Here is a 26,860-nt window from a genome sequence, read left to right as displayed (position 1 = left end):
TAGTCTGCATGGCCACTGTTTCTAGTGACTGTGTATTACAGCTTTTTTGGCTAGATTGAAGAATTCCGTAGTCTGTTTTCCATGTAAATATTGTATATATTTAACCTGTGATTACACGATCCTTATGGGTTTTTTTTGTTTGGCAAAGGGTTTGTTGAAAACTTCATGGAATTTCTGTGTGGTTGGTACTGAGCATATAGAGGAAAGTTGTAAAAATATGCAAGAAGGAAATGTTTTGCCTTGGCCTTGGAAGAACAAGGAGATGTGTCTTCAAGGTTAGAAATTAGTAATAATATATTTTTCAGTGGGAAGGATTTTGAAACTATGCAGTTAGATTGGGCTAGAATTGGAGGAGGGCTTTAAAGGTGCTGCTCTTGATGACAGAAGGTGTTTTAATTAAAAGAAAAAATATAAGAAGATTTAAGTTTCTTTGAAGCATGCTTAAGAACTATTTCACGTTATCCTCTTCTCTAATTGATTAACTGGATAATAGGTTTAAATGTGCCAAATAACAAAACCCCTGGATTTTATAGCAACTGATCTAAAGTGATCTAATTAAGATTGGTTTTTCCTTTTGTGTCACCTGGGTGAACCCTAATGATGTATAGCAGGTTGCATTAAATTGGGTTGTGCCTGCTTCTTGGGAGTGGTGTTGAGAAAATTAGTAACATTCTTGAAGACATTTCTTAAATAAAAGTACTAAGTGAAAATGGTTGTTCGGTGTGTTACTGCTCCAGCTACATCTGGTCCTTCTCACTCATTTAGGCAATTCCATTTGATTGCCTTTCTTGATGGTCTCAATATCGAGTGTATTGACTGCACTTTCTACGTGTAGATGTGTACCTGATATGTGGTTTGAACCTGTGATGTCAGTTTTGCTCATTACTTTGTAAAAATCATGTAGTCTTCCTGATTTCTGGACCTCCTGAAGTTTCTACTGGGCACCTGGATTTGGTCAGAAATTTCACATCTGTGGGGTCTTTGGAATATTATTTTTTCTTAATCCCTTTTTGGGGGCTGCCAAACCTGCAGTTAAAAAGAACTGTTCTGGAAGAGTGTTACTTAAATCCTAAAGGTCATATTGGCCAAATGTCTGTGATCCACATAAAGTGCCCTACTTTTACAGTTGGGAAACATAATGTCAACCATCCGCGACATCAGATAGCTCAAAGAAGTGCCAGTAATCAATTCCAGGAACTCTGCTGGTAGAGTTTCTGTTATGTTTTCGCTTTTTCTCTTTGTGTTGCACAAACACAAGAACAAAAAATACAATTGTTTGGTAAATACCGTATACACTTTCTTCATGTTAAAAAAATGTGTGTTTATTCTCTGAACATAAAAGTCATGATTTTCTGGATGAGACTTAAACATCTGAACTCAAGCTGTGTCTAGGTAATTCAGGCCATGCTTGTATGCATTTTCAGTTTTTTTGCAAAATGTTATAGGTAACTTCAGCTGGGGGAGATGAGAAAACCTGCTGAATTTTCAAAAATATTGAACAATATCTTCAAAGCTATGGAAAAGCCATTAGGTGTAGAAAGGTCTGAATTTTTAACCTGAATCATTAAGAAAATACCCTTAATTATGTTTCATATATTCTTTGTATCTCTGCATCAAATATTTCGCTTTTAGTAAAGGGAAACTTTCATGTCTAAGAAAGGATTGTATGTTAAAAATGAATAAAGTAAGTCTACTCAAACTTTGAATTACAAGTGGACTCATTTTTGTGAAGAGGCAGATGTTTGGTCTGTATTGGTTCTCTCGGACCACATCCTTTGCATCTATTTTCAGAGATACGGAGAGCCACTGTAACAACTTGCTGTTGCCTCGAGGAGGAGTTTCCGCTCTCATCTCTGCCTTCTCATGGATATACTTTCTACTTCTACCTTATGCTGGCAGTGGAACTCACCCATCTTCCTTTTGAACTGGGAGGAATTATTTAAGTGGATTAAGCCATGCACTTTGGCAGAGATATTTTTCTGCTGTTGGAGTGCAGTGAGCTGGCTGGCAGGCACCAGGGCTGGTACTGCCTGGGTCGGGGAGGAGGGGACTGAGAAATGGGAAATGTGACTTTTGGCCTTAGGGCAGCGAGCTGTTAAATTACCTCACCTGCTTTTTTGGGTGTGTGTTTTTGTTGTGTTTTTTTGGGTGTTTTTTTTTTTTTGGGGGGGGTTTTTTTTTTTTTTTTTTTTTTTTTTTTTTTTTTTTGCGACCTCTTCCTTAAGCCACAAAATGTCCTGGATACCTCTTGATAATTTCCTAGTTGATTGTGAGTGGAGCATTACATAGCGAGTAAGAGGGCTGAGTTGTCCTGGAAGAGAGGAAAGAGGGTTTTTTTGGTGGAGGTATCTGTGGTTTGTGGGGAAGAGTAACATTGCACTGATCTTGTATTTGTATTTGGGAACTTCTGTGTGTGAACCTTGTATGCTGTCCTCGAGGGTATTTTTAATACCCTTCCAGTGTGTTTTTAAAACGATTGGGATTTATATTTTATATATTGCCCGTAAATGAAAGAAAAGTTTTGCTTTTTACAATGTGATGTTGGAACAGGAGCAGAAATCTTGATACATGATTAGATCTGCACGACTGCAAATGTTAACTGTGCTTTTGGCTTAAAGCCCTAATTCAAATCTCTCCTGTCTGACAAGCAGCAGGAAGATTAATCTCCTACGGAGAAAGGAATCCATACCCCAGTTTTAGACAAAACATGATGATTAAAGCTTTTTGTAGGTTGAATAAGCACAAGCCTTTGTTCGGGACTGCTGAAGAGGGTTATGTCGAAGCATGCAGGAACAGGATTTATTCGCGTTCCTGTTGCTGCTGATTCCAGGTTTCCAGTCTGCAGCATCGTCTGACGGGGAGCCGGCGGTAAGTTAGTAACTGAGCGTATAAGCAGTATTTTACTTTGAGACCGGTTATTTGATTAGACAACAGTATCTTTGTGTGTTATATGCCCTTGTGGCCAGGGATGCCAATGGTACCTTGGGGTGCATGAGGAAGAGTGTGGCCAGCAGGTCGAGGGAGGTTGTCCTCCCCCTCTCCTCTGCCCTGGTGAGGCCACATCTGGAGTGCTGTGTCCAGTTCTGGGCTCCCCAGTTCAAGACAGACAAGGAGCTACTGGAGAGAGTCCAGCGGAGGGCAACGAAGGTGATAAGGGGACTGGAGCATCTCCCTGATGAGGGAAAGCTGAGGGCACTGGGTCTGTTCAGCCTGGAGAAGAGAAGACTGAGAGGGGATCTCATCAATGCTTGTAAATACCTTAAGGACTGGTGTCACGAAGATGAGGCCAGGCTCTTTTAGGTGGTGCCCAGCGACAGGTTAAGGGGCAACAGGCACAAACTGAAACTCAGGATATTTCATCTTGGTATGAGGAAGAACTTCTGTGCTTTGAGGGTGGCAGAGCCCTGGCACAGGCTGCCCAGAGAGGCTGTGGGGTTTCCTTCTCTGGAGATATTCAAAACCCACCTGGATGTGATCCTGTGCAACTGCTGTAGGTGACCCTGCTTTGGCAGGGGGCTGGACTGGGTGATCTCCAGAGGGCCCTGCCAACCCCGACCGTTCTGTGTTCTCCCGCAGCCGGGGTGAGGGCCGCTCCTCAGAGCGCAGTGCCCTGGCACGGACCGGCAAGAGCTGCCTGGTGGTGCCTCCCAGGCTGGGGGCTGCTGGGTCATCTTGGGACAATTTAGAGGGAATGGAAGATAATTTTAATCATGCTTTGTTTTTAGAGAGCAAGGTCACTACAATTATATAAAGTCTGAAGGGCAAAACTTGGTTTGGCTGGTGTTTGAACTCTGGGTTTTAAAAGAAGCATACGTTTTAAGTATTGAACTTTGGAGGTCTGAGGCAAAATGTTTGCATTGTACTAGGAATGGTCTGTCCTTGGTGAGGGAAGAAAGAAGAATAACTTAGCTTACATTATTTTTTAAAAAAAAAGTTATGAGAAACTGTCTTCCCATTGTTTTAAGGCCTTTCTTGCTGTTTAACTAATGCTGTATGACCAATATCTATATGTTATATGATCAATAATGCACAGTATTAAAAAATAAAGCATAGATTAAAATGGTGGTAAAGTTGAAGATAAAATGCAGACAAAAAAGGGGAAAAATGCCCTAAACTGGCCTATCACTATGTTAGAGCAACAGTCTGTAGCTTCGGTCTTTTCCTGTGCCAGGACCCATGAGCAGCTGGCAGAAGGCTGAGTAGAGGTCTGTTGCCGTTAGTATTTTAGTTCATCTCAGGAGCTTGCTCTTGTGGGGAACCTCCTGGTTGTCTGCACTCACTGCACTGCAGGTCTGGGCACTAAACCAGATCTGGTCTGGATGAAACCAGAGTGGAAGATTCTCCTTAGAAAAACACCTGATGTTCTCCAGCTGTGAATTCATATTAGGTCCAGAGGCCCAGACTAGAACCGGTTGGTACTGACTGGGTTTAGTAAAACCGTCAAAATGCCTGTGGTGTGGGCACCGGCCCCTCAGCGCTGCTGTTTCACCGTACAAGTTTGCTCCTATCCTACTGTGTTACTTGCTAACATAGATGTATCCATTGAGTTTAAAATTCTTTTCTCGGATTTATGTCAGGGCAAGTAAGGACTTGAAAAAATTCTGTAAATAATATGCCCTACACTTGTGAAATTTGTCCTTTTATTGAGATAATGGATATTAAAGTCTCTACAACTAGTGGAAAAAAAAACAAAAAACACCCACCAAATCAGAAGTATCTAAAATTGACCATACAGGGCTTCTATATGACTTCTTTGGTCTTGCTCTAAAATGTATGCGATTTAATTCAGTATATTCTAGGAAGGGCTGCAAAGAAACAAAATGGAGGAAAAGCCTCACTTAGAGTTGAAAATAATACCAATGTTTTCACTTTTCATTTTGTTCCTGAGATGCAAATTAATGTAATATGGTCCTAGCCCCACTGTAATGTTAAATTCTGGGATAATTGTTAAAGAAAGGAAAATGAAATGGAAACTAATTATTCATGTAACTGAAGGAGGAGAAGGGAAAAGTGATTGTGATGAGTTTCCTAGGTCTTTGTATAAAATACTTCACATGGGCTGAAATGAAGGCTCAAGTACCATAACTAAATGCTCATATCTTCGAGCTGCCGAGTCCAGTTGGGAGGTAGTGGTGGCAGCATGGCAGTGCTCATTCTCCCTGAAATTTTGTTCCACCTGTAATTGCTCAGGAAGTTTTGAATTTAAAAGCACTTGAGCCACATTTTGCAGCCGAATTTCTAACCTGAATAAAAGCGTTCCTTGATTCCACTTTTGGCCTGCTTGCCAAAATAAATAGGCTGTTCTTAGCATGTGACCATGGTGGTTTGTCCTCTGCATGAGCTTCTGTACAAAATTTGTAATTACGCTTGAGTGTTGGTCCTGGTAGCTGTGATTCTGCATATGTTACTTTCAGTTAATTTTCATATCAGATTTATTGAGACTGTGTGTGCCTGTGGTTGCTGTGCTTTAGTACAATTCCCAGCCTCAGGGATGGCTCTCTTGCACGTGAAGAGACAGTGCGTTCCTTGTATCACCTGCACCACGGGACTTGCTATCGAAAGCCTTAAAGCTACCCCAGTTTTCTTCTGAAAGACGGATTTGGCCAAGCCTGGTCTCTTGTATAGGTTTTGTAACACTTGGTCAGAAAATTAGTAACGATTTTTGTGGTGATGCTGGTTGATAATTTTTAGTCACTGTTGACTTTAACATAATGTTTTGAGCAGGGATGCATTTTCTTGCAGCATTCCTGTTAAATTAATAAATAACATTTTAAACGTGGCAGAGTGGTGAGGAGCGTTCAGATGATGTATTTGAGGTTTTAAAATGAGTAAATAAAATACAATTGGACTTTGATCTCAATCTTCTGCTTTAGATCTTCTAAGCATTTTCTGAACAAGAAGTGAGCGTGGTGTTCTTGAGCTGGATTTCTTATAACTCATGGTCCGTAAAAGTACGGAGCTGTGGGAGCTGCATCAGTAACTTGCTGCAGCTCCCTAAGACACTGACCCAGCAGTAAGAAAAACAGCCTGTCGGGCAGGAGTACGTTTGTCCTAGACCGTGGCAAAATCTGAGCAAAGATTAGCTGTGATCCAGAGTTCATATTCTGCTTGGCCTCGTACCTAGGTTTAGGAAAGCCCAGGACTTTCTCAAACCTTGGAGAGAGTTAGTGACATACCAAAAACGAGAGAGTTGAGCTGCGGTCAGGATGTGGCTGATGTGGACGTCGTCGTGGTCTACTGTTTTCCCTGCTGCTGGGATCCTGTCAGTGCTCATGGTAGATTTTGTCTGATTTGTTGCTGTTCAGATGCCTAGCCTTTCCAGCGCTTTGCCTTCTGTGAAAATACAAACTCTTCTGGAATAGTGTAAGAGTTAAAGGTTATTTTAGAATTGTAGAATGGTTTGGTTTGGAAGGGACCTTAAAGATCATCGAGTTCCAACCCCCCTGCCATGGACAGGGACACCTCCCACCAGACCGGGTTGCTCACAGTCCCATCCAACCTGGCCTTGAACACTTCCAGGGATGGGGCAGCCACAGCTTCTCTGGGCAACCTGTGCCACTGCCTCACCATAGAATCATAGAATCATTATGGTTGGAAGAGACCTCAAAGATCATCAAGTCCAACCATATACCTGATGCCACCATGTCCACTAAACCATGTCTTGAAGTACATGAAGTAGTACACCACCCACATCATGAGAAATATCTTCCTTATGGCCAGTCTAAATCTTCCCTCCTTCTGTTTAAAACTGTTGCCCCTTGCCCTGTCACTAAAGGCACTGGTTAAAAGTCTGTCTACATCTTTCTTACAACCCTCCTTTTAGGTACTGGAAGGCTGCTTTAAGGTCTCCCCGGAGCCTTCTCGGGGCTGAACAACACCAACTCTCTCAGCCTTTCTGCACAGGGGAGATGTTCCCACCCTCGGATCATTTTAATGGATTTTTGGTGGATTTTATTCTTAAAGCATATGTTCCAGATCTTTTTTTGAGATTGAGATAGTGTAGATTATTTCTTTGCAGTTACTGTCTCTTGCTGAGATTATTATTTCTGCATTCTTGCCTCATGTTAGGGGGCCCAGTATACGCGTCTCCCCAAGAAAACTGATGGATTTACTGACTAAAGGCGTTCTGTGTCACTTTCTCTGGGTAGCTCTGGATACTTCTTTTTTGTCCTTTGCTGTTGATAACTGTCTTAAAAGAGCCCAAGAGCCTTTTAAGAGAAAACTTTCAGTCTCATCCCTCAGAATTACTTTATCAGTGACATTGGCGAACCTGACAATAGATTTTCCAATAGATTTTTCTGTCTTTTTTTTTTTTTTTTTTTTTTTAAAGACCAGATTGAGTAGATTTGGACAAGAATCTTGCTTTTTTAACTACCTGTTTCGGAAGGGGGAGTTTCTCCCGAGTTCGTTATGATCTGTAGAGGATTGTCTGTGTTTCAGCCCACTGCCTGTAAATTACACCTGTACTTTTTGTGGGAAGTACAAGCTGATATGAAGAGATGAAAAAGGAGACAGCGCCTGATAACATAAGCATTTTTAAAAGCTAATTCTGTATCTGAAAGAATGATGGTTTCTGTGAAGAGAGGGATGACAGTAAACAATAGTTCCTGGATTGTACTCATTAATCTGCAGATGCTGATTGTCATTAGTTTCTAGTATCTTCCCCTTTAATAAAGGGGCCAAATCAAATTTGGTACTATTTAGAAACCTCTGATTTACATGCTATTTGTTATTCTGGTAATAAGACAGAAAGGACAATTGCCTTTTTTCCAGTCCAGCCTCTTTTCCGTGGCCTGAGGTCAAGCATCTGAGGTTTCCTCCAGACCTTCCAGCAGCCTTTGATGCTGCTATCTGCAGTGCTTAGTTTATTTGATCTGGGTTGGATCCTGACTGAGGATGTATTCTTATTTTTCTAAAATATCAATTCCTTTTTCACTCTGATATATACTGGGAAGTGGCATTTGGCAATGTTTTCTTATTGCTGGACTTTAAAAACAAATTATCACACAAATGTGTCTCTGTGTTCTGTTATTTAGAGAGGTATGTATTTATCAAACTGATAAAACTCAGTGCAGGTTGCTTTCTTGCTTAACTCTATATTTACTTAGTTACTTAGTTTTGCTTTATTACACTGCAGCGAGAGGGTTTTATAGCTAAAGTTCAAAACTCGACAAGACGAGTGAGTTCAGGGAAGGGGCCAGAGTTGTGAATTGGTTACCCCCGGGACTGCCCGGACCCTTTGTAAAGCATTCACCCGTACAGCTGGGGAGAACAAAGTTACTGGTAGGCTTCAGGGTACGATTCAGCTCTTGACTTTCTCTGTTGGAAATATACAGGTGCCTAAACGTCACGGGCTGAGCAGGACTCATCTAAAAGGACAAAATGTATGGTATTGTCACTGGTTAGTGTAGGCTTTCTTCTTGAAGTATTTTTCTGAAAAATTAGTTAAGTTGTGGAGAGTCCTTGAGTTGGTGGTGAATTACCAAAAATTCAAAAGCACTCAAAAGTGTGGGTGGGTTTTTTTGTTTTGTTTTGTTTAGGTTTTGTTAGTTTGTGTGGGTTTTTTTGTTGTGTGTGTGTGTTGTTTTTTTTTTTTGTTTGTTTGGTTGGGTTTTTTTTCTTTCTTAAATTGGTGGTTGGGAACATGCCTCTGATTTTCTTGTGAGGGGATGAACTTTGTTGGGTTTATCTGTGTTCATATGGGTTAGAATAAATTACTGGGATTCAGTCTGCCTTGGCCTCTTTCTGAATGAGGTTGGCAAAAGCTGATGTAAAATGCAATATATGCTTGCTTTAGCTGGTACGAGCCCCTGCTGATTACACCAAGATGTGCTTCTAGCTGATTAAAATTCTGGGGTCCTGATTCCTTATCATAATGTGCAGCTTCTGAAATTCAGATTATGGCAGCTAGGTACTTACATAACAGACCAGTATTTGTAATAAGTGATAGCATCTCCTTCAAGTATTTGGGAATCAAAGGAAGGACTTTCTTACCTTGCTATTTTTTTCATTTACATAGTCTGATTTTCTGCTTTGTGTGCTGGAGCTGAGATCTCTTCTGTTTGACAGACTTGAGGCCAGTTGATAGCTTTTGTTTTATCTTGTGTACAGAGCTCGAAGAGAAACCGAGGGATGTGTAGTCTTAAAAGAGAATAAACACATCAGTTCTTGTGTTAGGTCACCTGAAGATGAGCAATGACTTGGCAGTAGGGTGTGTTGGGTGTGGAAACGGGGCACTCGAATCTGACACTAGGAGATTGAGATGCAGAAGATGAATGGGTGGGGAAGACTGGAAAATGACATAAGTGGAGGAGAATTTAAACTTCATTAACTTAGAGAGAGTCATCGTCAGTCTTCAAGAAGTCTTTGTTCTTTCCGATGTTTACACTTGGAAAACGTGGCACATGAGGATGTGAACAAATCCACCGTTAAAGTGCCAGCTGAAGGGATTTAAAGTTCCCTGCCCTAGTTGAGGCTGGCTGTTGAATGTGATTTAAGCTAGCGTGCTTGAGCGCTGCTGCCAGTGGCCACAGGGTCTGGGCTCTCAGCTGCGGGGGTTCTTAACTCCAGAGTTCACCTCAGTAGCTTGAACTACTCCAGCTAGATCTGCAAGAGAGCGTGTCTGTCTGCTCCTGTGTGTTCTTTATACTTTATCGTGAGACGACTTAAGACGCCTTTGATTTTGCTTTGATGCCTTTATCTGTTTGCTGAGTTCTGTCTTGTACTTCCTCTCTCCCCCTCTCATTGCCCGCTGGCTTCACTAGGGCTGACTTGCACAGTCTGTCGAGTTCGGTTGGTTTGAACAACCTCAACCTCTGTCTCTTAGCCATATCTGTTTTTCTGACCCTCTTTTCTGTTTAGTAACGCTTCTGAAGTGGTGTCCAGACCATAACTGAGGAGTTCTTTCTTAATTTTAACTTCAGCTTTTTTTTTGTCTTGCTGAAATTTGACATTGGTTTTTGGGTTTTGCTTCCTTTCCTCTTTCTGCTTGTTGCTATTACTGGCTTAGGTATTGCTGTTCGTTGAAAATGCTTGTGCAGGTCCCCTTGGCATACTTCTTCCTTGGTGCATCAAGAAGCTCCACTCAGGTTATTGTAATTAAAAAGAACTGGGACAGGAACCTCTGTATTTTGTTAGTAGGAACTAAAATAGGAACAATGTTCTTGAGAGAACGTTAGCTTAAAAAGCTGGCAGAAGAGCAGGGATCACAGAGAAAATCATCTGACCTTGTTGACCCTAATATGAATCAAGTTTATACTTCGCAATGTTATAGTCAAAAGACCACAACCCCTGTGGTTAAAGTTTTACGAGCTTAGAGTTGTGCAGAATTCATCTTGGTCTTGTCTAACAGCAGTTGCAGTTGGACGAATGCTGCCTAAAGAGAGTTGGTACTAAAGTTCAGCAGAATTAACTAGAACTACATTGTTGCAAATAAGAGCTATTTCAGCCTAGCTTTCATGATGAGTTGTACAGAATTCATCTTGGTCTTGTCTAACAGCAGTTGCAGTTGGACGAATGCTGCCTAAAGAGAGTTGGTACTAAAGTTCAGCAGAATTTTATAACTAGCTAGAATTTTATTAAGAAATTAACTAGAACTACGTTGTTGCAAATAAGAGCTATTTCAGCCTAGCTTTCATGATATTGAGAGGTTTTGTTTGTTTTGTTCTCATTTTGAACTGTTACTGCAGGAGGATGCTACTGCATAAGCCATGTCTCACCAGATCCAGTCCGTACTTGCCGTGGGGAGCGCAGGTGGGCACGGCTGCACATAAGGGACACAGTGACATCAGGTGCCACAAAGATCTTCGGTGCTCACGGAGTCTGGTTAGGGGTGCACTTCCAAAAAACCAGTAAGCCCGGCTGGGCAGAGTCTACTGGCAAGCTTTCACTTGCTCCTGCAGCCCCTGTTGTTGGCACGTGGGAAAAGTTTCTGCTGAGGTTTTTGCGGCTAGTGGTTTTGGTTAGGCTTAGTAAAAGAGAGAGGTTGGCTTCTGGTAGTTTTGAAATTCTTGAAGCTAGAACTACTGTTTATATCTTTTTAGGGTCGCCAAACAAAACTTTATATGAGATGAGTGCTTTTTCTTTTAAAGGTCTAAGCAAATCTTTCCATACTACAGCTTGCTGAGAGCTAAATCTGTTGACACTGATGACAGATGGTATCTGCTTGTTCCCTTCAATTTATTCTTTGGGGTTTATAGAAATTAGCTTTTGCTTTTTCCCCTTCATATATGCCTTGGGTCATTCTTCATGGAGGTACATCCTGTCAAGTGCAAACGCGGTCATGATTACGTCAGGATTTAATATGAGCCAGTGTGAATCTGCTAGGTATTATGTGTGTTGCTGTCTTCCTTTGCTAAGTCTCTTTTGGCATTCCTTGTCGTCTTCTCCCACAGGACAGGTGGTGAGAGTGGGGATTAGCAGTGTTTGCTGTCTCTTCTCTGCCGGTGTGCAACGAGTGGTCCTTTGCTGTCTCCGGACCCTTTGCTTTCTCTGCCGTACCCACAGAGCTGGCGTGCTGCTTGTAATTGCCCAAACCCTCCTTCCTTTGGCTGTTTTGGAGCTTCGCTCTAACCTTCAGTGGCAGATTTTCTTGGCCAGGAAGTATTTATTTTTGTTTCTTAGGCGGTACTGGGGCCTTTGGCACTTAGTAAACAACAGCGGAAAGACACTCGGCCTTTTAAGATGTCTGTTCGGTTAAAGTACGAATTGTGTTAGATAAGCTTCCTACAATAGGAGCTTTTTTAATGCTCTCATCCTTTTTTAATGGGCTACATTTTTGTTCTGTGAAAGGTATCTATACATACAGAAGTGATAATTGATTAGACACGATGCGTTTGGAAAAGCATGAGACAAATGTATTTCAAAACTAGAAGAGTTCTTCCCTACAGCCCAACGCATGTGACACCTTATTTTCAGAATAGCGATAAATATGAAACATTCAGTTCCTGTGAAGGAAATTTCTTGCCATTAATTGAGTTAACAAATTGATTTTTTGTAGAAACTTACTTGGATGCAACAGCCATTTAAATGTTTGCAGACAAAGTAATGGGGTGTTTTTTCAAAGGACTTGTTCTGACTCAGACCAGCTCCTGCCCTGGATCCGTATTTCTGAAGGTGACCAGGAGGGGAAGAGGCAGGAGCAGGGAGCAAAGCCGGGAGCGGGGCTGGGATGAATTGGCTCCAGCAGCAGTTGAGACAGAGGAAAGTGAGATGGTTTAGCGTAAACTGTACCGGTTTTTCGCCAAACCTGTCTCTGCCACACCTCGTCCTCTGTGCCTTAAAATTTGTTCTTGAAGGATATATTTCTGGAATTATTTGTGTCTTTTCCTTCCAATTTCAGAACTTCTTCATAAACGTTTCATGTAGCAAGGGAAATGGAAAGTGAGTGCAGATGTTCCAGGTCAAGCTGTTTGAGAAATGGTACAGAGTGTTGCAGGCTTGCTTTACTGAGGTTCAGAACAGGTTTTTTTTGTGATTGGGAATTGCCACATTTAATGTGGAGAGAATAAAACTCGATTTCTCTTCTGCTTTAAGCATGAGGAATTGGCTTGTCTTTTTTAAAAAATGTTTCAAGTAGTAAACACAGCCGCAGAGTAGGTGTTTCCTATGTGAATGCTAAATACAAAGTGACTGTAAATACGAAAGAGTGATTCTTACGGAAGTACTACAGAAATCAGTTTCTACCTGTTCAGTATTGAAAACATGTTGATACACACAAATACACAAGCAAATGAGCATACCATGAGAATAATTTCATCAGCTGTTTTGCTCAAATTGTCTCTGACAGTCAGAGCATGTAACTTCAAAAGAAACTTTTATCTACTAATTCTCAGATATGTGAACTATTACTGTTCGTTTTACTTGCGTACACCTACAAAATGTGTTGGCAATTAACAAGGCAGCATTGACATTTTCAAGGCAAATTGTTTTTGAAGATACCTTTGTGCTGTGCTGTATTGGAGTCCGTTTCCTTCTTTTCTGGGTTGGCAGAAGTCTCTGCTTGACACAGTTACCTTGCTGAGGAATGTGTGAAAAAACTGCAGTCTGCTCTGGCTAAACTAGAGTGTGTTAGTGCAGAGAAATTTTATAGTAAATTGAAAAAGTAAATAAGAAATAAAAACGGAATGGGTTTAATATTGAGTTAAACAATGCAGTTATGATGGTATTGTGTTTAACTCAAAAAAAAAAAAAAAGAAATCTCTGTACTATGTCTGCAGTTCCTTTGAAATACTGTGTCACCTACAGTAGAGCGGTGAATGCTGCCTAAGCTTTGCGTTGTTGGAGTTTCAGTAAAACAATGACCTAGGGTTGAAAAAATCACCTGACTGACAGTAAGCTACCACGATGTATCAGTGTTTTCCTCTGTCTGGTCTGTCCCACATGTTCACAGGACCTCTCCCAGAGCATTTTCATGTGCCCAGTGTAATCTGCAGAATTTTGAGCAGCTTTTAAATAGAAAAGTAGTAGGTTTGTTTTTTTTTAATATAAATAACCGTTGTAATTCTACTTTTACTGTGATAATTTGCTACTATACCTATTCTGACTAGTTTATTTTCCTTGGATTTAGCCAACCTAATGAGATACTGTCAGTTGTTTAATGAAATTTAATTTTTCATTTGTTTAATTAGTTAATTCAGCAATCAGTACAGTGTCTTGGTACAGTAAACTGTTCATAGGATAGTAAATAGGATCAGATCATGCAAATACCTGCCTCTGGGCTCTGGTGACAAGTTTAAAATTGCATTGCTATGTTTTGCCTTCCTAGAATTCTTTCACCAGATAGTAGCATTTGATTTCCTTTTGAATACTGTAAAAAATTAAAACGTAGTTGTATTACTTTCTTCTAAAATCAGTAATATTTAAGTAAACGTAAGTGGAATGATAACATGCCAGGTTTCAACTCAGGAGTTCTTAGTTGTTGCATATACTTGATGTGTTATGTAGATAATTTTTTTGAGAAACAGTATCATTAAGCATTCTCCAAAAGAGTGCAGAAAAAGTTACAGAAGAGCTGGCAGGTGTTTTTCTTTCTATTACGATCTGGGCAGTGCGGTATAGTTTTGTCTTGCAGGTTGGTTGAACTGCTGGCTACTGGAGTTTAGCCAGTGCTGAATGTGTTGAATACTATTACTTATAACTAAAGCAAGGCCTATTACCGCTTGCCAACTATGACAATATCAACTCTGACATTTGAAGGAAAAGCTATTAAGTTTACCAACTTGGGACAAAGGTTTGTTTTATTACTGTCCCCTTCGTGCTCAACAGAGAGACAAACTCCGGTGCAGGGTTTCTGGTCTCTCTTTCTGCTGACTGGAGAAAGAGAAAAGGGCCACTGGCTTCCCGGTTATAAGCGTAACCTTTGTGAATGCTGTCCTTCGTGTTGGAAGAAGTTTTAATTGTGGAGACCAAAATGACCTGGCAGTTTATAATCAACTACTCTAACCTTTAATATATGTTGAGTACATATATACAAACACAAATGTGGAAGATGGCTCATTTTGGCCTCCTTTGTTGGGAAGCATCATTCAGGTGTCTCCTTGTGTTTGGTGGTGTTGCTCTCAAATTTGTTGCCTTAGTGCTTTTAGCCTGAATATGAGTTTTTGCTTTTACAGTTTTCAGAAGTGGTGTGCTCTTTCAGCAGTGTAGTGAAGTTGGCTGCATGCAGGTTGGGTTTAGATGGATGCACATGGGAAAAAAAAGTTTGTTCCCACTGATAGCTATTAATGAATGATCTGTAACCAGACTGGGGCTGTATTTTTATGGGGAAAATATGATTTGAAAGTTCTCCATCCAAATCTATATTTTTCCCAGTTTGTACTCTGTGATATGTTTTAATCAGTAAAGAATAGTTTCATGTTTTTAAAAAGTGCCATTTTCTTTTTTCTAAAGGGCTTATATCAGGTAGTTGAACTTTGAACATTTTGTTTCTGTTCACCTTAAAATGCTGGGCTGGAAACCAGCTGTTCAAGAGCTGGTTCAGGAATAGACTTCATGTGTCTGTCTCAAGGGCAATGGCAGATCTATCAGATGGAGGGGCAGATAATAGAGCAGGTATGACCTGATAGATTTTGGTATCCAACTTTAATGTGCTCCCTGTCGGAGTCCCAGCTGACAGAGATGGAGTGGTGCCAAAATCGGAATGTTACAACTTGTTTTGTGTCACTTCTCAGGCACAAGACTGTATTTATTAAAAGTAATTGTCCCATGAATAAGTACTACACTCGTATTTAGATCCTTTCACCCATTGGCTTCTTAGATGCCTGCGGAGTCTCAGGTATTTTTCTGAAACGGATATGCTGGTGGTGGCTAAATTCAATCGCTGCTCTGTCCTTCAAGAGGATTTTTTTTGTAGCTTGTGATGCTCCCCTATCATAATTCATTAATAAAGCATGAAGTAGGCTTAAGAATAGGTAAGAATGCAAAAGCCCATGTCAGCAAGCAAAGCAGAAGCCTCCAGATGCTAACTGGGGAGCTTGGGTTCTAACTTTTGGCACAAATTTTGGCCGTAATTTCAGGGTTTGCTTCTTGTGCAACATGGTTACGTCCGGAGCCCTGGCCATGCTACTCGGCATGTAAAAGAGAGCCTTGTTTTTAGTGGTTGTGTGACATATATCACTTAAGTACTAGTTTGAACTAGCATTTGAAAAAGCAAATGATAGGCTTGTGAAGAAATGAAGGCCTGGTTATATCCAGAAATAAACTCAGCTGTTTAGCAACTGTGCCTGTGATGGCGGTTGTACTCAGAGGTCAGATGTGGCTAAAGTAAAACAAAATTCCATGAAACTATGGTGTATACTAGCTCTGATTTACAGTATCCTAAAGTAAAGAAAAAATGGCCAACAGCCAACTGTGAGTGAATACAGATGTTGTTTTACAGGATTTGTCGTATGATGCTGGCAACACATGATGGAGATGATGGTGTTTTGTAGAGTTCATGGGATGTGGCAAAAGGTTTGAAGTAAATAGAAGTGAATGTGACATTGAGGTTTTAGAACATAAACTTTCTATGAGTAGTTAAAAGAAGTTAATGTGCTCCGTTCATGGGGGGAAAAGTAAGCCACAAGTTTTCCGGTATTAAATACAACATTTTAAATAGCATGAATTGTGTGAGTAGAATACACTAGAAACATTTGTTAAAATCTTCATGAGCTTCTTACATCCTGAATTGCATTCAGAGGGAAAAAAATGTGATTGAGTAAATTTAAACACAAAACCAGACATCAACACTAAATTAAATACTCTGTAGCTGCTTTTCTCAATGTCTCTTCAGAACGCTGCATCACTTGAAAAATACGTGACTTTGCATACTAAGTCTTTACTTTAGAATTAGTTTTTATCTTCTGTTATTTCACGTTGAAGTTAACAAATTGTCTTATTCCTTCACAAATAAGATTGCTAAGACCAGCCACGTTCTGAAAGCGATCAGAGCAAGCCTTTTCCTTCTCTTCAAACTTTTCCAAAGTCCTTGGAGGCAGCAAAAAGGAGGTCATGTGCAGCATGGCCTGACAGCTCCTCCGTGGGACAAGGGTGTCCTTTTCTACTCGTGGTTGTGCAACTTTCTGGTGGGGCGATGACTCTTTTTGCTTGCCGCTGCTTATGACACAGGGGTCTGCAGCCGTCGTTGATTGTGAGAAATTTTGGAGGTCCTTTTTCCTTCAGATGTGGGAAAAGAAAAATGTAGGGCATGTTTCCTAGCTTACAGAGTTTGCTGCCAGTGTTTTCTTTGCTGCTTGGCAGGCTCATTTCGTTCATGCTGAGAGAGGCAAGTTACACCTTCGTGATATGAGATACTTTTAACAAAATTTGGAATCCCTAAAACCTGTCAGTTTAGTATGTGAATGAGTTTTGGAGGGGAGTAAGAAACGGCTGGGAGAAGTGAGCCTTTCAAGCTGTGTGGACTTTCTATTCTTAGTAGGGTAAGGACTATAAAGTATTTTCTTTTCTTTTCTTTTTTTTTTTTTTAAATAAAAAAAGAGGACTAATTCAGCATATTTAAAATGGCACTGTTAGCCATTCAGCATGTGCCAGTCCTGGCAGCTTTCCTGGTTAGATCAATGAGCATTGCATGCAATCAAATACTCCTTTTAATTGGGAGCTTATTTAGCTGCATAAATTGAGGAGCCTATGGTTTGAATGTCTTGGCCTTTCCACCTATTTCATTTGTACATCATAGATTCCTCTGAAATAATTTTCTTCTCAGATTCTTATAGAGAGTAAGGTTCGTGTTTCTTAAGAGGCAGAGTTGTAATGTTACCATAGCAGAGGTCAGTCTCTCAAAGGCTTATAGTATGATAAATCATGACCAAATATATTTGTGGGTTATTTAAAAGCCATATGCTGAGCCACATGAAAAGAGTGAGCACATTTTTGTGTCAAATGACAGGAGACTGGATTTCTGCTCACATGCCTCGACATGGGCCTGTTACAGAAATTCAAGTATTTGCACACCACATCGGGTACAGACAAGGATCCATTAGTCATACGATGCGCTGCATGCACATATATACATGTGTGTGTCTATACATGTATATACACATATGCCTATTACATACTTCTAGTATAGTCTTAGCTTTGAATCTGTCTTGTACTTCGATTTCAATTGTGAGATAGACCCCCTTTTTGGTTCACAAGTTCGGGAAATCGGGGAAAGAGCTGCAGGGAGCAGTCTGTGGACCCCCCCACCAAAATTGATCTGTTCTTGAATCTTCTCCATACTCAAGTCTGAGGGTGTCCTTCGTAAGCAAAGCATCACGGGTTGGAAAAAGGCTGGAAGAATCTTGTCCTCACAGGCTGGCTGCTTCCACACTGAATAATAAGAATAAACATAATAAACTGAAGTCCATATAGTGAATCCTGCTAGCTTACTAAATTTGTATACAATTTTTTTTGTTTAATTTTTTTTTTTTATCTTCCAGGAAATACTGGATAGATCCCACAATGGAGGACGGGAAGCCCGTATGGGCTCCACACCCAACTGAGGGGTTTCAGATGGGGATGATTGTGGACATTGGCACTGACACCTTAACTATTGAACCTTTGAATCAGAAAGGCAAGGTAAGTGTCTCACAAACAAAGGAACAGAGAAAAACCTTACAAAAACTATTTTACCTGTAGGCTAAATCTTTACCAGTATCTACAATTACACGCAGCCTGAAGGAGTGGAACATCAGTTTTCTGTTCTAAGTTTGGCTAAGGATCTTTGTGTAGCTTTAGCTTGCATTGCAAATGAAACATCCTGCTGCAAAGAAGTGCATACTTTCTGTCAGTTACCTGCATGTGCATTGCGTACATGCTTGTGAAAGAGAGGAGGATTGAATCTCTGTAGCCATTTGGTTGATTCAGTACCGTATACTATATTTTTCTAAATTAGAGAGTGGTTAAGAGTCTACTGTTGTTTTGAGATTAGCTTCTCTCTTTTCCCTCACATGCACAGAGAGTGTCTTGCAGTGCTGTGCCAGGCTCTGGCTTAGATTAGACACCTTACTGTTGGACTGATGAAGGCTGAGAGATGAATCCTCTTACCTCAAGCACCTTGAGTAGTAACATGATGTCAAACAAAGGTCCTATGGAATTGTTACATCAAATTAAAAGCAAAATAAATGTAACTTTTAAAATGAAGTCCTAATTCTAATTAGTGTGTTCCAACTGCTTCATTTATCATGACATCTTTCAGATTAAGTATGTCGTAATTAAATGTCAGTTTTTACAGGAAGCACCTTGTATCTGTCAATTATCCTAATTCAGATGGTCAGCATCCTGGTTTTTACTAGCTGGAATAAGATCAGACATGGTTTTAAAAGTTGTAATTTTGGTCTTTGTGAATATGTGATATGTGCCCTTTCTAAACAATTTTGTCCTTTCTGTATCTTCAGGTATGGAAAAGACAAAATGTTTTTTATAACTTTTTTGCATCAACAATAGTAGAGAATGCCTTGTCACAGGTCAAAAGGTTATGCAGCAGTCCTTCCTTTTGGGGAATGTTTGTATGCTTTTTTTTTTTCTACATCTAGGAGAGGAAGTTGATTTTGCTTTCCTTAGAAATATAAAGCAAGTGTAAGATCTGATTTTTGTGTGGGAGAGATAAAGTCTGTAGGGTTAGTAGTAGTAGTATGCATTCTTCAGTTTGGGGAGGAGCAAAATTATTCAGACAAAAATATTAAATATTCCAAAGCTATGGTTAAGTTGTCTTTAACTGACTTTAAATGATTTTGACCTCGACTGCTATTTCTGTTTATATCCCCAAATGGTTCTGATGTGATAAAGAGCGAAAGTCTGTATATTGAAACAGAAACAGGCAATAAGGAGATTCCAGAGTCGCTATTTATTTCTAACATATGCTCCTTTCAGGGAGCATACATAATTTTTTTTTTGTCTTGTGAAACCAAAAAATGATCCTAAGACACAAGTATTTTACTTCATGGTTCGGAAGGAACAATCTCTTTTGTCTAGAAAGTTTCTTATTCTGTGGTTGGCTGTTTTCTTGAGTTACACAGATGAATTAAGAGCCTAATATTCACTCATCTAAAGGAACAAAGACTTCATAGTTTAAATACCATAGAGATTATGGTCCTGTATTTCTCATTGTCAAACTTCCTTATATTAATAGAGGTGAAGTAAAACATTTTCTTGATTACCTTCTCAGTCTTTTCAAGGTGCATTGATTTCTTTTTATATTGAAATTTTTCTCATTGCTTTTTGTCTTTTTAAGAAGACTCTGTTCTTGTGCGCTTAGACCATTAATTTGAAGTAGTCAGCATTAATACCCATTATTATCAACTTTGTTTACTTAAAATGATAGTTCAAAAGTGCTCTGCAGTAAGGAGGAGTGATCCGTCAGCTCCGGAGTTGCCCATGATAATTACAGGGAGGAGAGGAGTAACCTGATCTTGTAAACATATCCGGGCAGTGTTACTTATTATTATTTTTTAATCTGGGTCATTAACATGTCATACGTATTCTCTGTAGGTGCTGGTAGCTTACCAGAGATCACAAGCTGAAAAGGAAATGTGTATGCATATGTTTGATTGTTGCCTTTTATACCACTTAATGGTTAATTAAAAGATGTTGTTAATAACTGCGATGAATGCTGCAAGGCAGCAGTTTCAAGATGACTTAAAATCTTCCCTCCCTTCCCCACCCGGAGCTCGCTCTGGCATTGCAGAGTGGCACCCTCTCAGCTCTGCCCGCCGAGCTGTGCGTGACACGGAAAACGAGGTCAGAGAACGGATCCACCTTAAAAATGAAGAAGTGGAAAGTTTTCAGGACCGCAGCAAGCAGTGACAGGAGGATGGAGGACCTGAGGCCAGCATGGCCCATAGATTGCTTTGTATGAGGAAACCAAGTTACCCTGTCCAGACTGGGTAAAGGTAGCTGGCCAGCACAGCGGTTTAGTTATAAACCAGCAATTGCAGTTCTGGGTACCGCAGCCCATACAGAGTTAACACCAGCATTTACATTTCTGTGTGGAGGCTGGATGTCTACAGGGAGGTGGGGAGCTGAGTCACCCAGCCTGCACTGTACAAAGAAGGGTAATCCAAGCTGCAGGAGCATGTTATCAGAACAGAGGACGCGTGTGTTACAGGATGGGAGCTACTCCCTAAAACTAGATCATCGACTTGAGAGGCTGATAAATGCCAAGACTGGAAAGAAAACAGAGAAACTGGAGAGTGGTTTGCTCATGAGCGTGGTCCCACCGAGGGCTGGAGCGCTGCCCTGAGCATGGGCTCCGAACTGGACCGGGGGGCTGGGGCTGGCAGCCCCGGCCCGTGTCCCACTCGCAGTCGCAGGCTGGTGTACAAGGAAGGAGGCGGCTAGAAAGGCAGCTGGTTGTTAAACTCCGCTAGTACTGCATTTGCACTGTTGCTTGGAGTGTATTTTTCTGACCTTACTGGGACTCCTAACCTGAGATCCTCTTGCATGTATCTTATTTTGTTGTGTTGCTTGATGCTGTAACAGGGAGAAGGCAGGTGACAGATGACAATTGCTGAACGGAGAAACTACTCTTTTCCTGGAGGTAGCAAATCTAAGTAAAGCGATTAGGAAGAAATGTGTTGGAGGGACTTGCCCCCTGAGATGCCATCCTGGGACCCTCAGGGCACTGAGGGGCGGAGGGGCAGGCATTTCCTAGGGCATCAGCAGTAATGAGTTTCTGGCAGTCATTGGGAAGGCATGCCGGCACTCTCTGACAGCCCTCCTGCCATCAGCTGCCAGGCACCTTATGGCTCTGTGCCAGTTCTGAAGGGTCATGGAGGGCTTTATGGGGCGCCTACTCTGGTATGCTCTGAATAACCAGAAAGGTATTTTTCCAGGCTAAGTATAAATGAATAAATGTACTTTGAAAGTAAGGATCAGAATGTCCAAAGTTCAGTGTTTCAAGCTAAGGGTTTTTTTTTTTTTTTTCCTGTTTTAGCAGTGAGTGCAGCTTGCTTGCATGAATGAGACGTGTTCTTGTCTGCCTTACACACTGTGTACTGCTTTAGGTTGGTTTGTGAAATGTGGCTGAGAGTAGGGATGTCTCCTGTCTGTATCTGGAAGATACAAAGGCAGACATGGTTACGTGTATTGGGTTACATGGTAGAAAGAAGATCCTGCTTGAATGGAAAGATATCTTTTTTCACTCATCTAGTTTCTGGGAGAATAGTTAACATTGCCATTGGATTTCAAGGGCTGCTTCATTACAAAGAGGGGGGGAAAAAAAACCTACAAAAACCCCTAAACCCTCTGTTTTGCCTCCTGAGACCACTTTAGTGTCTCATAATGTTAGTACCCTCTCCATTTTCTTAGAACAAGTTTGTCCTAAGCTATGCCTTAATGCAAAAGTCTTCCACCAAATGCCTGAAGTGTTTTCTCCTTACAGTAACAGTTTAAAAAAAATAAAAATAGTAAAGACTTTCTTTGGATAATTTTTCATTGGTAGACCTGGGATACCTTGCTCATTTTCCTAGTTAATATATTATATTTTAATAGTAATTCACAATACTCAGAGCTCTGCACATCTAGCTAGTGTACTTACCTACCTAACAGGTAATCACCTTATGTAAAGCAGTTGTCCAGCTGGGACATACAGGAGTGAAATTCTTTGTTGACGTAGTTGAAACTAGGCTTCATGTTCTGATCTAAAAAAGTCCAACAGAAAAGCATCAGCTTTCAGTTAAGTCTTCTTCATATTGCTCATTTGTTTTATCACTTCTGAAATATCCTAGAAATTAATTCACAATTAACATTGAGTGAAAAAATGAAAGAGGATATATTACAGCATGAATTCTTGTAATTTGTTTCATTGAAATTTATCTTGAATCAGAAGGCTGAGTGGTGAGGACATTGAAAAACCTCTTCCTTCCTCTTCTGGGGCAGATCTTCTGTGGCTGGTTTTAGATCCATGAGATGTTACAGTATCAGAGATTTGTGGAGTCTTACAGAATTGCTGTCTTTCCTGCAAAAAAAAATAATCTGTCTTTGTTAGTGTTTAAACTCGGGTTACACATCAGCAGACAAGAACAAGAAGTGAAGTTAGATTTTCATGAAGCTGGTCGTACTCTTTTTCAACTTTTCCAGTTTCATGCACAGGGAACTGATTATATGGGAAACTCTTGTGTTCAAATATATCTTTACCCAAGAAGATACATCTTCATTGTTGACAAACCTGCAGAGAAAATGATTATGATAACGCGTTCTAACCGCAGTATTGTGAGAGGAAGGAAACGAGGAGGGGCAGAATCTCTGCCCTGCTAAAACTCTGAATAGCAGCTGGCAACCTTCTGAGGCAGGTAAAGACGTTCAGGTCCTCCATGGCTCCACCAAACTCTGATAAAGGATATTTTGGAAGAAGTTGGTCTGATGGATGTTCAGATGTTGCAGCGTCATTGAGCAGCTCTGTTTCCCTTAGGAAAACCTGTGTGTATTTTTCTGCATTAGATCCTGATAAGGGGATGAGAAAATGTAATTTATTATGGCTACGAATTGCATACTTTATGGTAACTTTGGAGGGAAAGGGTATCATAGACTTACTGTTTTCTGACCGGCAGCAATTAATTCTGCTCTGAGACATTTCCCACTTCAAAGGGGGTTGGAATTTGTGGCTGTTCATGATGGTGTAAGCTACAAGAGCTCACGTACTGTGTCTGGTGTGCTGAAGCAAAGGTGAAGCGAGTTGCCATCTTCCTCCTAAACATCCACGCGAGATGTTTCTCCTGGGACTATCTTGCTGAGTACAATGTTAAAAACGCAAACATGTTTGTTTATTAAGGTCATCCTTTAGATCCAGTTGGTTGCCTTTTCAAATATTAGACTAGACTTCTTGTCTCCATTTCCCTGGGGAAAAGGAGACTGTGCCTGCGGCAGTATGGCTGCTGTCGGGTTTAATTGGTACAACGGGGTTTTTGTTCATTCATAGGTAGCTCAAACAAGCTATTACTATGGTAAACAAAAAAGTATAATTAAAACCCCACCTCTTACAATAGGTATTTTTGTGCAGATGCTGTAATGCATGCGTGCTAGGATCTTTTTCCTTCCTTTTTACAGCAATATGAATTATGATTTCTGGAGAATAAAGAAGAAACAGAGTTGCTTTTGTTATGAATTTTTCCAGTTGGACATGAACACTTGATAAATGGCTGTTTTGTGTAACTGGAACACAAGGGTTGAAGGAAGGTCTTATGTTACTTTAGGATTGATTTATTGAAGAAAAAAAAAACAAGCAACAACCAAAGCTACAGTATTTGGGAATACAAAGAATATTATGTATTGAACATTTCTATTTTAAGTATGAATGTTTTAAAACAGCATATGATAATGACAGCACAGTCCTTCGACTGAACTAATAATTTGTTTTTTATTCTTTGTGCTTCTTCGCAAAACTGAGGAAGTCGCGTGGCCTTTACAATGCTGTTCCCTTTGCAGGACTTTCTTTTTATCTTTTTTTTTTAATAACGCACAATGTTACAATATTACATGCAATTTTGGAAAGGAGCATCAAATGTTATTGCAATAAAATATATATTACAGTGACTGCATTTTTATAATGTAGTGTAGTAATGTAAATGCAGCAGCTCCTATGTGCATCTAGTAACTCAGTAAAATTTCCCATGCTGAAGTATAAAGCTGGCAACTTCATTTTACACCATACACAGTTACAGTGCACTCACTTGTGTCATCGCATCAGACATCTTTGAACTATATTTCTATTTTTATGGAATTCTGATAATGTCAATATTTTTCATTGAACAGACTTTCCAGGCTGCTATCAATCAAGTGTTTCCTGCGGAAGAAGACAGCAAAAAGGATGTAGAAGATAATTGTAAGTTATGAATTTAAAAATCTATTATGTATTTGAAAAAAATATATCTGTATAGAAGAGAATATTGTTTTCTTACAAGCTTCCTGTTTCTTCCTTGTAGTCTTTGTTTTGCTGCTTTGCTTGAATTTAAGTATGACCTCTACTACTCCTTTAAACTTCTTAAAGTAAGCCCATTTTAAACATCATTTATTGTGTTTTTTAATTTTCAGTTGGAACACTTTAGAGGAAGTCATAGTTACGTTATTCCCACATAAAACTGTTACCTGACTTCAGATATATGTACACTGTCACCTAACTGCATCAGGATCAACTGCATTCAGCGTTATGGGGGTTAACGATATCTTTTATAGTGCAACAAAAGAATTAGTTGCTTTATCAGCAGCTGTATTATACAGCGTTTTCCTGAATGTAACCCATTCCTCAGACAGCATTCCTGTGGAAGTACAAGTAATTGAAAAATTTTAAGGTAACCTTCCCAAAACTGGAGACAGGAATTTGAACCCATCGGGCCCATGGGAAAAGGGAATAGGTTATAGTGAATCGGGTACAGGAGTGCTGCTGGAGAAGGAGTTTTGGGGTGAACTTGTCTGAAAAACTTCAGTGTTGATCTGCAGGGCTTTTGTGCTGTTATTGTATTTTTGTATTCTCACTTTTTGTTCACTAGTTGAGGTTTATCTCCAGGATGTGTAAAACCCAAGTTCATTTTCCTTCTCTGTCAGAGAGCATTTGTACTGAGCATCATTGATCTTTAAGAAGAAACTTTATAAAATACTGAGTGCTTTCAGTCTCACCTTATAATACTGGTCTGAATAATCCTGAAAAACTAGTCAATAATACACTTACCACTCCAAGCTATGCTTTAGGTTAGTGATTAATTCCCTTCTAGGAAGTAATTGACTGAATATTGCTTTTTTGCACCTTTAGTTTTCCATATCCCAAATGCATAGTTGCAAGAGACACTTTTTGAGAATCTAGCCATTCCTCAAGTGTGGATTTTCAGTAAATATTGCAAACAGTACAGAGTCAAAGCATTTACTTCTTTTTTTTGTGACTCACGCTGTTCTTCTGCCCCCCTCAACCCCACTCAGTTTTGGGGGGTTGTCACCATATGTAGAATTTTTATTTTTTATGGCCAAGAAAAAGATTGATTTTTTTTTTTTTTTTTTTGTAAAATTTATTTCTGGGGTGAAACAATTTAAAATAAATGAAGGGGGCAGAGTATCAGGTAAGAATTTTAAAAAAAAATAGTTCTACAGATGCAGAGCCTTGCAATTACATGATAAAATTATATTCCATATAAACTCGGCTTCGTTGTGCGCACAGGAGAGCCAGTGTGAGTAAATTTGATGTTGATATTTCCTAACTTTTAGTGCCTGACTTTGCTTCTGTGAACTTTATGTGTCTGTGTAAGTAAATATATGGACTATTAAATGCACATACATACACTGGTTATATTTAGGCATGAGCCATATGAATATTCAGAATTCTCTCTCTGGTGACTTCCTTTGCCTCTGGATATGAATGCCTCTTTCAAAGGTTTTATTCTAAAGAAGATGCATTTCGAAGTTGCTGACGTAAGCCTTAGTTTGCATGTTGTGAGCGCAGGCATGACATTCCCTCCGGCAGCAAGCTCCCATTACGTACCCAGTCTGCAGGTATAACTGCTTTAACAGGGACTTGCTAAGAGAGTACTGGGGACACACTGAAATCTGGGGTCCTTTGTTGTTTAGATAATTGCCAAGTTTTTACTAGGACGCTTAACACATGACTGTTCCCTTTAAAACATACTGCAGACCCTAGGGAGGTTCTTAGGAAGATACAGTCAAGGGAGAGGATCATTTCTTTAAGTGTATGTAGACAATTACTATATAATAGTTTCTCAACTCAATACTGAGAATCCAAATGACTTAAAAAAATCAGCAAACTTCAAACATTAACCCCCTCCCCGCCCCTCAGGGCATATACAAGGTGAAAAGGAGATTTTAACGTTCATTAGAGCAAGCAGGAGTTTCTGTTTCTGGCCCATTTCCTTGTAACGTCCCTTTCTCTTGGTGTGACCTTGTTAAAAAAGGTGAAGGTGGAAAGAGGTCTGTGGAGGCAGCCCTGCAATTTGTGGTCCCAGCCCCATTTTCTCATGGACTGAGTGTGCCTGGGGAGGGGAGGAGGAGAAGTCCCGCTGCGCAGCGCCGGGTGCTGGCACTCGGTTGCCTCCCGTATCGGTGACTGCGTGGTGAGTGGGTGCTGTGGGTCTGCTGAGGTGGCAGGGGAGAGACCGTGGTGATTGGGGCCAGCCTGCTGCTTCATAAAGGTATGGTGCCCAGGCCCGACTTCAAAGCTGTTGTGATCCAAAGGGAGATTTTGCGTAGCGTAAAGCTTAACCCGTGGCTTGTGTGCCTCTGCCAACACAGGGGTTTGCATGCCAAAGGGTTTTGTGGAGGAAGATGGTTTCTTCTAAAGAACCCAGAAGTTGCAAGGTCCCTTGAGAAGTGTGAATGATTCCAGCCATTCAAAGCAAAGCTGTAGTTAGTCGTGTAATGGAAGGAAGGGCTGTTATTCAGTGGAGCT

The 26,860-nt window shown here is 40.3% G+C and overlaps 1 protein-coding gene across 1 annotated transcript in view; it reads left to right on the top strand.

Moving 5' to 3' along the window:
* Positions 1-17,937: 17,937 nt before the first annotated feature.
* Positions 17,938-26,860, top strand: part of LOC104161437 (unconventional myosin-VI) — a gene marked incomplete at its 3' end in the record, with an annotated part of 29,899 nt that continues 20,976 nt past the window's right edge. The window contains exons 1-2 of the mRNA XM_009699886.1: positions 17,938-18,054; positions 24,226-24,295. Coding sequence (XP_009698188.1) covers positions 17,938-18,054; positions 24,226-24,295 — 187 coding nt within the window. The remainder of the gene's footprint in view (positions 18,055-24,225; positions 24,296-26,860) is intronic.

The sequence above is a fragment of the Cariama cristata genome, unplaced genomic scaffold (assembly GCF_000690535.1).
Source record: "Cariama cristata isolate BGI_N322 unplaced genomic scaffold, ASM69053v1 scaffold3535, whole genome shotgun sequence".
NCBI classification, from domain to species: Eukaryota; Metazoa; Chordata; class Aves; order Cariamiformes; family Cariamidae; genus Cariama; species Cariama cristata.
The sequence above is the reverse complement of the archived record's forward strand: the minus strand, read 5'-3'. Positions and strand labels throughout refer to the sequence as shown.